At 40.6% G+C, this 14499-nt stretch overlaps 1 protein-coding gene across 4 annotated transcripts in view; it reads right to left on the reverse strand.

Annotated features, from left to right (window-relative positions):
* Positions 1 to 14499, reverse strand: part of EFHC2 (EF-hand domain containing 2) — a 57142-nt gene that overhangs the window by 20788 nt on the left and 21855 nt on the right. For all 4 annotated transcript variants that reach the window (XM_084537002.1, XM_084537003.1, XM_084537004.1 and 1 more), the window contains 4 exons: positions 14074 to 14184; positions 13632 to 13770; positions 5253 to 5418; positions 4047 to 4189 (listed from right to left, as the gene is read on the reverse strand). In XM_084537002.1, the coding sequence (XP_084393128.1) occupies positions 4047 to 4189; positions 5253 to 5418; positions 13632 to 13770; positions 14074 to 14184 (559 nt within the window). The remainder of the gene's footprint in view (positions 1 to 4046; positions 4190 to 5252; positions 5419 to 13631; positions 13771 to 14073; positions 14185 to 14499) is intronic.

The raw sequence follows: 14499 nt of genomic DNA on the forward strand, positions 1-14499 counted from the left end.
GTTTAGTTTCATCAGGGTATGTGTCCTACAACAACTCTGGAGTGCCTAGGGTTTGTTTCCTGTTTATATTTGAGCTTCCAAGCCAAAAGCCAAAAAGCATACTTCAGTCACATTTAATGATGTTTTACATATTAGGTAGTGATGCAAGTCCAATAAAAGGCTGATGAACAGTGTAATAAAATGTCATTTATAGTCAAAATTATAAATGAATGTGAAACCCAAACTACTTATTAAACCAGAGTTTGGATCAGATGTCTTACTTAATTGCTTTACTTGTACCATAAAGGCAAAAGACAAAAAAATACTCTAGGGTAATGGTCAGGTCTAGCTTAAATCAAAAAACGATTCCAATCACTAATGTAACTCTAATCTTAACACATTCCTTTTTACCTAGCTATTAAAACAAATATGAAATTTTACATTGTAAAATCCTGGCAACTGTTTGCAATATTTAAACAAAATCGATCACTGTAAGACTGAAATTTCACTCCTGTCTCTGATTTCCCTGCAACTGCGCATTTGGATTGTAAACTTACCTTAATACCTCTGTCTGATAATTGTTTTTTAAATATTACGGGTGAGTACATTTCAAGTGGTATAAAGAAAAACAACCCCCCAAAAAAACTCATTAGGTTAGAGATTTTACATTGAAACCTGATGAGAAGTTTTGATGGAAATCTACAAGAGTCGGGCTCAAAGCACAAAATAAACACCACAACCAAAGACCCTCTTCCATTAAGATCAGATCAGACTTTGCAGGTGTTTGTACAGCTGCTAGTTTGGTCTGGGGTAAAAAAGGGGTTGTGATCTCCTACATGGGGAGCCAAAGTTTTCTTGCTTTGACCCCTACCTCAACAAGTGCTTCAAGATGTCCAACCCTGTGTATTTCAATTAGAGTTTCACACTATTACTAATAGTATGAAGTACTTCTCAGCAACCTTCTGGTCCCTGAACTTAGAAAAGCAAGAGCAACTGAGGTCTGAAACATTTTTATTTGCCAGTGTGTACCAACTCACGCAAATAAAACAGGAAGAGATAGCCATTTGAACCTGTGCACTGGCCAAAATGTTATTCTGGGAGCCATTTACCATTTTAACTCATTCACTTTCTAAGCAGTGTCCAGCCTTACTCTTCTCACACCCTGTTCAATTCAACAGCACTTCTGCTCCTCACAAGAATGTTCCTCTCACTCCCATTTTGCACGCCTTACCCTTTTTCCTAGCCTCTCATACCTGACCTCTGCAAAGCCTTCTCATCCTTAACCTCAAAGAAACTTGGTCTCTCCTCCTTCAGATGTGACTAAAATGAGGGAAGAGAAAAGCAGAAGGAATAAAGGAAGGAAATGGGAACAAAGAAACTTCTGCAGTCCCAGACCTCTTTCTGCTCTATCCCTTCATCTCTATTTCTTATCCTGCCCCTTCACGGCTGCTATCACTAAATGCTCCAGAGGGCACTTCTTAGTCATATCCTTCCACATAGTTCATCTTTCTGCCCTCTCTGAAACAGGCAGCTTCTCCATCCTCCTTAACAACCCAGGAAAGTTGAAAACCAATTTGCTGGCACTTGCCTTTCATACGTGTCTGAAGGCATTTCTTACTCCTGGTGTGCAAACTTGCTCATTTACAGTTTCATGCTCTGTTCAACTAGCAATAACTAATGGGGCCCCAGCTGCAAACCTAGCATATATTCTTACTCCAAAATAAAAGGAAGCCAGGGAGTAATCTCTGACCTTGCAACCACGCTGCTGCCAACCCGAGTGACTCACCACAGCTGCACTGCACAGTGCGTGGGTCTGCTCCGGGTCCTATGTGATAAACTTGGGGTCTTAAGACACAGATAGCACTTTTGTGTGTTCAAACTGCTTGGAGGTATGCAAGGGCTGTGCTGTGGTCTAAAGGAGCAGTGTTTTACAGCAGAAAACCAAGGGCATGTCTTGCAGCACCTGGGTGTGGCAGAAGAGCCTGGGAAGGGTTTTTGAGTGTGCAAAACCTCCTGGGACAGTATTAGATAACCGATAAGGGTGGAGCGAGCCAAACCTGATGCAGCCTTGTCCTCACTGCCTTGCAGGTCGGTTTTCTGGAGCTAAGCATCCTCCAAGAGGGGCCCTGGGCTCTGTGGGGCCTTGTCTAGTTGGAATGGTGCAAAGGAGAATCCAGAGTGACTGACAGGCAATACAGATGACAGGGATCCAAGGTTCAAACTCTTCCCTGGCCTCAATTTAACAGTGCAGCTGTACCCTTAGCATCCTTTGTGTCTCCAGACATAAAGCAAGCCAATCAAACATGTCATGCTCTAGTGCAGAACTGAGCTGCTCTTGAGCCTCTCGGCAGCATCACTTAACAAATACACATACATGTGTGTATATCTTTAGCTGTATAAAAGAAGTTGTATAGATTAAAAGCTACTGCATGGAAGAAAAGTAGTTAAATAACAATGACAGGACACTGTTGCCATAAAGCAGTGTTAGATCTTTAAGCTACTCTTGAGCAGGGCTACCTGTGAAAGGTCAGTGAAGCCTATTCAAGGGCTCTGCACATTTTCAAAACACTCCTCAGAGTACTGCTTGTATTCAGATGGTGGGTGGGGTCTCTGTTTATGCATTCATAATATAGTTTGATACAAGCAAATATGCCTTCAGAAGTTCCTTGCATTGAAAAGGCTCAGGTCTTGCCTGAGAGAGGGCACCCTAAATGACTTAGTAGCACCACTGGCATAGAAAAAGTTGTCTAGGAATACAGAAGGATCTACATATTCACCACACCTTCACTTTTCACTAATGTGATGTTCATCACAGGTCTGACATGGATTAATATTAAAAAAAAAAAAAAAACATTTTCAGTAAAGGCTTAGAAGTAAGGATGCAAGGACACTCAGCCCTTAACTACAAGCTGGATAACTGAACCTTAGCAAAGTCAACTGCTGCCACCAGAGGCTGGAGCTAAGGAGAATGAAGAGCCTTCCCTGAGACAGTCTTTGCTGTGGACAGTGAGCTGTACCCCCTCTCAGGGCACAAAGCAGGTACCACTAAGTGCAGTGAGCTGGTCACCATCGCAGAGTGTACCTGAAATAACAAACTAAGGCTCTCTGTGCCAAGAAGGTGGTAGAGAACAATTCAGACAGTATCAGAAGAGCCAGTCAGGAGGTTCCACAAGAGCTTTACAAGGTAACTAAGGAAAACTTCTATTACTGTTTTTGTCTCATCTTTGAGAGAATACGACTTCCTGACTTTTTTCTCCCAAGGATTTTATCAGAGGCTGACAGCAATCAGCCCTTCAACTGCACATCTTGAGAGCAGCCAGAGCTCTTCTGGATGTTAACTAATGTGAAACTGTTGCTACAGATGTTTTGTGGTCTTCACAGAAATAGGCTCATCTCTCCAACAGAAATCCACGTAGCCAAGGCTCCCCCATCTCTCTGAGTTACAGCATGACTTCCTGCCATCCTTCCCAGTGCTGTGCCAAAAACATACACACAAACACACACACACTCTTGTACCACAGGGCAACATTCACTCTTTAGATGCTCAACACTGCATGATTAATGATAATGCATATTAAAAGTTGTCACAGCAGCTTTGCTTTCGTGAGCTGATTCTATATGAAGGATGTTATATAGGTGTCATAACACCATAACACTGCCTTGCAAAACAAACGATTTACTCTTTCATTCTTTATGTCTTAAATTTCCTGTTCCTTTTTCACATCAATTACAATACAATTCCTGTATGTTATCTACAACAAAAGCAAATGCTTAAAGGCCAAATTTGCAAATTAAAATGTAATAAAAGTCCTAATACATTAAACTTCCAGTTCCCAAAGGACATTGTGAAGTGCTGTCATACCATGAACAGCATTATTCTGAGCGATGAAGATTATAAATTATTATGACATACAGCTATGCAAGATAATGCAGAAGAGCTGCTGATGTAATTCCCAGTGCATTTAAAAAGCCACATCCCTGCTTCTGCTAGTGCTGACTCCAGCCACAATGTTTACTGTAAACTGTAATCAAATGAGCAGGGCAACTGAGACTGACTGCAAGCTTACCTGAGTTTCGCTGTGTATATTCATAGACTGAAATGGTGTCATCACTCAGGAAGTAGCAAATAATGAATTTCCGATCCTTGTCGACAGGACTATCCGTAACAAGTTTCGCAAGAAAGCGCAGTATGTTACTTTCCAGACCATTTCTAAAAAAGATGTAAGAAATTAAAAACAGAGTGTGAGAAAAGTTTTCAACACTTAGAGATGCATTCCCCTGAGATTTTAAAAATATATTAATTGTGTTTTTCCTGGACCAAGGAGGGAAATGGCATAAGGTTCCCTATTTTTCTAAAAAATAATTTTCAGCTTAAATTAACTGAACCAACAAGACTCAGCCAGATAGAAAGGAATTATTTTCAGGGAAAATTGCTTCTCTGCCAAAGCTCTGAAATGAATTTGTATTCAAATTCAGTTGCAAATGAAGCTTCAAGTTTCTTTCCAGAGCATTTATAGAGGAAAAATGTATTTAACGTGTATATTTTCGAATAAAACTCTGAATGGCAATACATATGAGGACCTACCTCCATGAAATCAGGCCTATCAGATGATCTTACTAGTTGGATATTCGTTATGTTTTACATGATGTACAGTACCATTGTATGCACTACCAAGTCTTTTCCTAATAGCTTTCTTTTTTTTATGGAGGTTTTACATGTGGTTACTGTTTCTCTAGCACATCAATTTGCTGTTTTGTGGTCTTCACAGAAATATGCTAATCTCCCCCACAGGAATACACTTAGCCAAGGCTCCCCTACCTCTCTGAGTTACAGAATGACTTCCTGCCATCCTTCCCAGTGCTGTGCCACATAGCCACGTTTCCACTTTGGCCCTAACAACCATTGCCTGACAAGGCATTTCATTACGGAAAGTAAAGGGTTAATGCTTTAAAATATTGTTGTAGCAGAGAACAAAGCAAACGCAAGAAAGACAGAAAAAAACAAACCAGTGTTGGACTGCTGTAGCATTCAAAATTCCTGACTAATTCCTGGACTACTACTTCCATGAAACTGCCACTGAAGACTTTTGCTGAGGTCCGAAAAAATTGGAGTTCCATGTCAGTAAACTAGTCCTCATGCACCTGTCCCTTAAAACTCATATGAACTCCATATTTTGCCAAAAAAAAAAAAAAAAAAAAATCTGCATTTAACATCCGTTGCCTTCACAAAAATAAATAACAACAAAAAAAATAATTGTTTTTCTTCAAAATACCTATCTTTCTCCAGGAATTTCTTGAAATCTTTTTGAGGAGGCTTGGGAAGCAGACCCTTACAGGAGCATAACGAATCTTCTTCAGAACCAAATCCAGTATATGGTGGAAACGTTTTTTCTGGTTTTGGTGGTGGTAGAGTTTTATATGGAACTGGTGTGAAATCCTCTGCAACAAAGACAGCAAGAGTTATTTATTATTGTGCTTATGAAGCCATTCTACTAAGGATTTAAACTTCCAGCATGAATACTTATTTCTGTATTTACTTCTGCCTATTTCTGTAACAGAGCACTAATCAAAGTCAAACCAGGATCCCTCCTACTGCTACAGAGCAGAAAAAGACCACAGAAACCAACAGCGAAATTATTGTTTCTTCATGGGTTGCAGAATTTTACCTATAATCTTAAAATGTTTTACAAAAACCGTTAACATACACAGGCAAAAGAAATGACAGATGTAGCTTCAAAATGGGATAGAACAATAAATTAGCAATTCTAAATTTCTTTTTTTAGTTTTATCCTTTGAGACCAGATTAATGAGTAAATACTTGGCTTATGAGTTTCTTGCCCTCTGCTTATCCCAGGAGGAAAATAAATACATAAATAAATAAAATTTTATTCATTGCTCAGATCATGCATATATGAGAAGAATTTTTAAAGTTTATGTACATCTTGGTACGCTGATGCCAATAGCTTCAGTCCACATCTCAACTTCATCCAGAGTTGGGGAAGGTTCGTTTTCACTCATTTTCCCCACTCTCAAAACTTTTTTCACAGTGATGAACAGTCCTGACCTACCCCAGACACACAGCCTGCGTTCACTTCCCATATGTGTTGCCCCCAAAAGCCCTGCTGCAATAAGGACCCTCCTTAATCCTGTATTGGTGAAAACCTTGCTGCTCCATTTGGCCCCTTATTCCTTCCCTGAGCTGCTTCACAACACAACTTCCAGCTTCCAGTGAGGTCTCCATAAAAATTCAACAGAGTAAATACAGAGTCTTCTGGTTAAATATAGTGAATGGAAAATGGAAAAGGTGAGAAGAGAAAAGTAACTGATAGATGGAGGAAAACAGATGGGCAGACTTGAAGCAAATGAAGCCATAAATCGAAGGACCTCAGTATAAATCAGGCTGGATGAGACCTCAGGAGCGTGGTCTCCTACTCAGGACAGGGTCAGCCCCAGGCTGCTCAGGGCTATGTACAGGTGGGGCACGAAACATCCCCAGATGGAGCCTGTGCAGCCTGCCCTGGGCCCAGCTGACCTTGAAGGGGAATTTTTTTAATACTCACTCTGACCCTCCCTGGTTTACCATTTATGCCCATTGTCTCATGCCCTCCTGCCAGCAATGTCTCCATGGTTGGGTACAGGTGGCTGTTTGTGCCCTGTGTCTGTTCCCCAGGCTGAGGAACCATTATCCCTTGGCTGCTGCTCCACCCTGACCATCGTAAGGCTTCCCCCAAACTCACCTTGGCTGCTCCATGCCTTTCCTGTACTGGCCAACACAAAAGAGAACACATTATCTTGATGAGGTGCAACAAGAGCAGAGCAGAGAGGGATAGTCACCTTCCTTGATTTTCAGACAGTTGCTGTCCATGCTACCACAGCTCTGGTGCCCACCACAACCTGCAGGGCCTTTTCTGCCCCAGCACGGGTGCAATGAGAAGGTTGGAGAGCTTGCTGTGGTCCAGCCAGTGTAGTGCTGCCCAGGTGGAGCAGTGCCACCTCCACGCCTGGGCTGGCCAGAGGCGCTGCCCCAAGGAACCAAGAGCTACCCAGGCTCCCAAGTGTAGGATAAACACGTGGGGTAAACTGGAGAGGAAGCCGGATCACAATTTGCAGCCCAGCAGGCAAAGAGTGATGTTAACTGACCAGCGTATTAAACTTCAACCCACAAAATAAAGTTGTTTTTTCTCTAAAACTTAAATTTGCAACAGAGAACTCAAGAGAGATTAAAAACTTACACTTGTAGCTTGGATTTCAGTACAATCAAGGGGAATGATAAAACTGGTGTTGCTTTAAATGTTTTCTGAAGTGGTTTGTTATTAAAATGTTTTAAACAGAAATATATCAGCAGATCAAAGCAACCTACTCTTTTAAACTCTGACTTGCCTAGCAGCAGTATGAATCTGAAAAATACAAAAAGAATTCAGATGCCAGAGTTTTTCTTGAACTTGAAACACAATGTGATTTTCTTTGGCCTTTACCTGTTACAATATGGTCTAATGGAAATTCCAATATCTTTCCCTGAATCAGGAGACAAGGGGGTTGCAAAAACATCAACTTTTTTTTTTTCCATGAAAACTATGTGTGCCCTTTCTGTCACTCTGAAGTACAAAGGCCAAGCCCATATGCAAAATTCCACTCAGAAATTTTCAAAGCTTCAGAGGCAAACAATAAACGTATGTGTAAACATGCAGCAAAATACGATTTTCTCAATACTGGTTGTGACAAAACTGCTTCTCAAGACATTCTCAGTGTGCCGGGTTATGTAACCTATACATGCAGCTCTTGGTACGATAAACGTTATGTATGTAAATCAACATATTGAGACAGAAAATAAAAGCAATACCCACTGATATTGATTCCGCATGCCAAGTTGGCGCATGTTGAGTTACTCCAAAACTACCCATGTAGTTACCAACAGAAACATATATAAAATATATACATGTTGGTTTCATAACACAGGTTTTCTTCTGGGATGTGGCACATGCACAAACCCGAAACCTCGACGAAGATCACTCTTGCACTCCAACAGTGCCACCTAGTGCGTGTGCGGCAGATGGGACAGGGAGAGCCACGCAGCGTCACTCGCTTCTCTTGCTCGGGTGGCATGAGGGCGGCAATAAAAGCCGTTATCCGTAGGCAATGCAGCCGTACTAATAAGGCGTGATGCAAAGAAATGCAATGGCTTTCAGCTGTGTCAGACTGCAGCCGGCTCCTTTACCACCTCCCAAGTCTCTTCAGGCAGTTGCAGGACGTCGGTAAGCCAGCTCTCCTGATTGGCTCATAACCTCATGTTATTTAGAAATCTAAACAGTATTTTTTATTACGCGCTATGTTAAGCTGCATTAATATTTCCCCCCTCGAGGGCTAGATGCTGGGAACACCATGTTTTTAGCAGAAAACAGAAACTCCACTTCGTGCAGCTCTAAATAACACGCTGCCTGCCAACACTGTTTGGAAAGGCAGGACGTCCAGTTGAAACTGTAAACTTTAAAGACAAGCAAATGCATTTACATGCAGGTCACAGTATATGCACATTAACACTCATGCATAAGGCATTTGTTAAGAAACGCTAAAGCATTTCCCTTTACATGTATTTGAGGATGTATTGATGAAAATTAGACGGATAAACTGAAAGGAAACTACAAATTAAGAGGAATATTGTGTTAGTCCCAGAGAGTATGTTAAACAATCCCAACCCAAGCATGGGGTAAACTAAATCCAGAGAGAAATTCAGTGCTTTGTTTCTCATCCTTTCCCCAGCGTAAAACAATCTTGCTTCATTCAGGTTCACTAAAGAAAATAATGCAAACATCTAGTCTTGTGCCACCTACAGCTTCCATGATTTTAAAGGCTTATGTATGCAGATTCTCTCCTGTGAACGAGGAAATTCAGAAAGAATTTTACATAGAGAAACACAGTTTAGCAGACTAGTTAAAAACTTGTTTCTGCAACTCTTGAACAGCCAGGAAGGTGCATTAGACTAAGAGCTATGAACACGTTCCAGACTGTTTTCATCTTTGCCCTGCCATGCACCATGAGCGTAGTATCAGACAGACAACTTGCACTTACACACAAAATGCACCCCTCTCAAGGTTATCACTGTTTCTTAAGAAAATGACTTACATCCATTCTGGAAAAGAAATCAATGCTCTTTTCTTCTAGGCTGTAACATTTTCAATGTGAATTTACAGCGGGTAGCGGGTAAATTGAAAGTCTTGGGTTACAAATTTCTAGTTCCAGAAAGAATAGTAGAGATATTTTCCCCATGGACTGTTTCACCCCTTATCACTGCCTCAGTTGATACCCAGCAGGAGAGGTGCTGCCACTGTGGTGTTTATTTCACCTAGTATATCAAATATTTATCACACACTACTAACTTTTTCTCATGGCATCAAAACCTGAGTGAGTTGAACAAGCACAGGAAACACCAAGAACCAAAACCAAATCCAGGCTCTTTGGCATACAATTTGAGGATGACACAGCCTTCTCAGTAAGAAAAACTAAATTCCTCAAAAATGATTTGTTGCCACAGAGGCAGCATTAAGCTGGCTTGAATGAGATTTTGTCTGCTTTCAGTTTCAATAGACATTGTGAGATCATAATACACGCTGTAAGATTACCTTCTGCCCTCAGCTGATGAACCGTAGGAAAACCCTCACATGTTAGATAAAAACACATTTCAAGGAAGAGTAAAGTGATATATATTTTGGATCACAGTGATAACCATATTGAATATCAGCATATAACTGGCAGGCAAGAAATTCTACCTTCAGAGGAACAGGACAGTCACATCTAAGCATTACAGCCAGGGACAGGAGAGAGAAATCCCACTAGCCTTGGACAACAGAGGAGGTGGAGTTAACCTGGGGAGCTGACATTGCTAACATGATGTTCCCTATACATAAGAGGTATAAGAAACAGCCGACACTTGGTTTTCATGAATGTTTCACGATTTAGGTAAAATAAGAAAGCAGAACCAACATCTTCACAACGTTTACATGCAGCAATGAAAGCAAATCCAGTCTTTGCAAAATCATGTGTGCAGCTAAAACATGAGAGTGTTTGTTTTGCTTCAAAGAAAATCTCCTCTTAGAGAGTTCTACTTCAAGATTATTCCGGTTACCTGAGGGAAAAAAAAAAGGCATCTGCAAATGCCTGTAGCACTCCCTGTGTATATTTAGATCCCGCAGCTCAGCCTCAACCACACTTAATGGAGAGGTTAGACGCCGGAGAGATTCTGATCTCCAACGAGTTCACTGAAAATTGGCAGCAGGCTTTAATGCCCCCACTGAGGGAAAAGCAAGAAGTCAGCTGTTATCCAGCAGCAGCTGCCTGGCCAAAAGCACACAAGTACTGGCCAGCCGCTCACGCTGCTCTGCCCAGGCAGCAGGTCAGAGAGGGAGCCTGAGAAATGAGGGGGTGGGAGGGCGAGGAGAACCGGGACATGAGAGGGATCACAGGGTGCCACGAGAAGGCGTAACAGGCAGGCCTGGGAGGTGCTGGGACGTTGAATAAAAATCAGCAGGAAACCAGATTTCACTGGTTTTGTTCCTGAAGGAACAATCTGTTGTTTAAGAAAGGACGATTTATACTCAACTCAGTGCTGAGATACTGTATTTGGTTAGAAGAGCGAGTATCAGCTTCCCACCATTGCACTTCAGTGTATTTCACGTTTCAGCTGAGTGACCACAACATCTATATGTTGGCCACAACACATGGCTATAGAATATTTTCCTCCTTCTCTTCAGCTTCACTAACAGATCTAGACAGATAGTATCATGCATTAAGCTATTTTTTCCTTGAATTCACAGCACTGTTACATGACAGTAATGGCATTAGCTTCCTACTGAAGGGCATTAGCCATGTTTACCCATGGAAAAGCTCTCCTTCACTTTTCACAAACAGTACGAAGAGCAAAACAGGCAGAAACAACATTGGAAATACATCAGATACCATAATCATGCACTTCAAGGGAAATCCAAACTGCCCTTAATTCTCCTAAAGGGCAAATTCCATTGGCAAGCAACTGATGCTGAAACTGCAGAGTCAAAAATAAATGTTGGCCTCTTTAATGACTTTGGCAGAAGAGTATAAATTGAAAGGGGAGTAACGTGAAAACACAATAACAAACAGCTGGATTGATGCTGCAAGGTGCTGAGAAGTGCGCCTTGATGTAAGAACTCATTTATCCTTTGCTTACTCTTACCCAAGTAAATGGTCTCTCCGGGTTCAAACTGCAATTAAGTATGTTTCAGTGTTTAATTGGACTGGGACAGAATGTTGGGCACTTTGTGGGATCAAGCCCACTGAGTACCTTGTATGTCCACCAGAAGCAAACAAAATCGGTAACACACTAAGAATAAAGGGCCATCTCTTCTACCCTTGAAATCTAACTGCTTCTAAGACAAAAAACTACCCTGATTCCACTCCCAGATCACACACACAGAATCACACAGAATTTCTAGGCTGGAAGAGACCTCAAGATCATCGAGTCCAACCTCTGACCTAACGCTAGCAGTCCCCACTAAACCATATCCCTAAGCTAAGGGATCCTACTATCCCTAAGCTAAGATCCTACTAACTAAAAAATCGTGCCAACATTTTCTTTAACCCTGATGGGGAAAACAAGAAATAATTTCACAGCAAATCATGAGAATCTCTTAGCTCTTAGAAAGTGTGTATTTTCTGTGAACACGACAGGCATCATCAAGACTGATTTTTTTATTTTTATTTTTTGTTAGCCACACTCTCTGCCACCATATATCTTTAAAGTTATGTGCAAAACACTACGCAGTGTTGTGAAAGTCTCAGCTAGTGCATGTCTTTTTATGTCACATATTGAGGAGACAGAAAATCTAGAGGGAGCACTGAAAAAAAAAAAAAAAAGATCACAGAAAAAGATGAATGGACTATGGAGACACTGAAAGAATTGGGTTTCCCCAAACAGCATGGGATGGTGTATTGGAATAGATAAAATAAGTACAAGGTTTTTATAAGAGAGGATATTGATCAGTTGTTCTCCATGTCCAGCAAAGATAAGGCAAAAAATGTTACTCTCTAGGTTTACACAAACCAGCTTCAGAGTAGTTATTAAGCATCTTTTCTAACTATGAATTTAAGACAAGATACCTCAGGAGGCAGATAAATCTCCCCCGCTGGAGGATGTTGATGAAAGGCTATACAAATATCAGTCAGTGACTGTCTAATATACACTGTCCTGCCTCAAAACAAAGGGAAAGGACTAGATCACCTACAGTCCCAATTTTCAATAACTCTTCATATCAGCAACTTCTGACTTCTCCTAACTTGCAAAGCACCTAACTGTAATATCCAGAGCCATAACCAGTAACTCATGAGCCAGCATTACAGCAGAGGAAGGGCCTTTGGGTTTGTGTAACACTTGGTAGCGCTGCTTGGTTGATACAGAATGGTCAGCTGCATTTCATTTATCACTCTGCTGTGAACAAGAAATCCCCATTCACTGTTCCAGGATATTTCACTCAGACAGCTGATACGGCTGCCAAACAGAGGCAGCGGTCTTGGCTGAAAAAATTATGAGGCAAGAAGCCCCTGTTTTGCATCTCCAGTGTTAGACTCATTGTTATTATAGATAATACTATGGTTATTGAACGTGGCTTCTTCACACACTGGCTAGGTGTACGAAGAGATTTATTTTGGCACAGACATTCGAAGCTATTATTTAAAAAGTTATGAAACATCTTTTGCCAATTATGAAATTTAGCATTGCAATGGCAGCACTACATTATCTAATTCCCTCAATGCAGCAAAGAGGCCCTGATCTAAACACTGCATCCTATCAGATCATAAGTCAAGCTAAAAGAAATAGTCTACCCATGTATTTTGTTTCTCAATGTCAGAGAAAGACCACAGTAGGATTCTTTCAATCATCCCTGAAAAGTCAGACACTTAGCTATATTTATTGAATGAATAAACTGCCAGAAATTAAGTTATTTTTGCAGAAAGATGTCTACAATAGAACCGTTAGCAAGTCCGACTGAGGGAATTCAGATATAGATAAGCGAAAGACCCTATTGTTATACATTTCCAAAATGATTTTTCATTATGGACATAGTTGCTAAATGCTTCCAGAATTCAGCACTGAAACCTCACAGAATAAATACTCTGATGGTTCAGAATACATAAAACAACACTGTAAAAACCAATAATGTAACAGACTACTACTGTTGTGTCAGGAAATCTTATTATGTGACAATTGTGACATCCATATAAAATGAAACATAGTATAATGGGGAATAATTGAGCCTACTCACCCACTCACCGCTTGCTCTTTATTATCTTCTGACTGCAAACATGGCCATTGGAATGGGAGGGGGAAGTAGAGGAGAAGAAATGGTAGTCTATTCATATGACTATTTTGTCATTCTAGTTTTAAAATAGAGGCAGTTACGAACAGAACATGTACATTATATATTGTTTTTCAGCAGAGCAACATACAAGAAAGCACTTCTGGATCACCTGAACAATTACCGCTTTGCTGTTCACAGCCTACAACAGATTATTATTGCTAAAGGTTTTAATGAACAAGTTTTGTCAGTAATAAAATTCAACGACAGTTCTGTCAAACTCAGAGGTATAAAAATGCTTGTAAGGAAAGGATAAGTATCACTACTTACCGATTCCATACTTTGTTCTGTAATAATCTTTAGTGAATTCATCACAACCACAGAGTAATATCTTCCTTCCCCAAACATTAATTACTTCCCCTATTTTCAGGTCACTGTCTTTGTAAAATTCCTGATGCACTGCTCCTGTCTAATAAAATTGGGAACATTTATATAGCAACTCTATAAATCCAGAATCATACAACTTTTCTTAAAATCCAGGTCATTTAGTGTGTGTGCTTTAAAATATAAAAATATAATCTTCATACTTCATTTGCACTCCATGCTAAGGTACCTCACCTTCACATTAAACCTCAGTAGTTTTGATTTGAGCTACTCTCCAGTGTCAACACTATTTTATAAACTCTCCTTGTTGTAGAGGATAACAACAACAGAAGTTACAAAAACTACTACAAGGACATTCAGCTGCTTGAGGTGTTCAATAATATCTGACCTTACGATTATCCAGAATGTAACGGCCTCTGTTTCCCACTAAATTTCCAAACACGTTGAGAACAGTGCGAGCGGTGATTGTGCCCGGCTGATACAACCCGGTTGGAGCATACTGCAAGGAAGGAGACAGGCTGTTAAGAAATGCAGTTAACAGTGAAGAAAGAGAACACGGTTACCTTGGAACTAACATTTTTTTTACAGACTGTTATTACAGTGTTTTCTTGGGAGAATTTTTAGTAAATTCTGAGGTAACTTTATGCCACTGAACCTAAAACCCTGCGTGTAGGTAAAAAGAAGCATTCAGGATCTCACTGCACATCCAAGAGTAAAGTTTTCTTTTTTCTTTGAAGCAAACAGAAAGCAAAGATTAGCACACCCAAAGTAGCACATCCTTGTCAATATCCACTCTCAAGGCTACCATTTTGAC

Source organism: Aythya ferina, assembly GCF_964211825.1.
Source record: "Aythya ferina genome assembly, chromosome: 1".
NCBI lineage: Eukaryota > Metazoa > Chordata > Aves > Anseriformes > Anatidae > Aythya > Aythya ferina.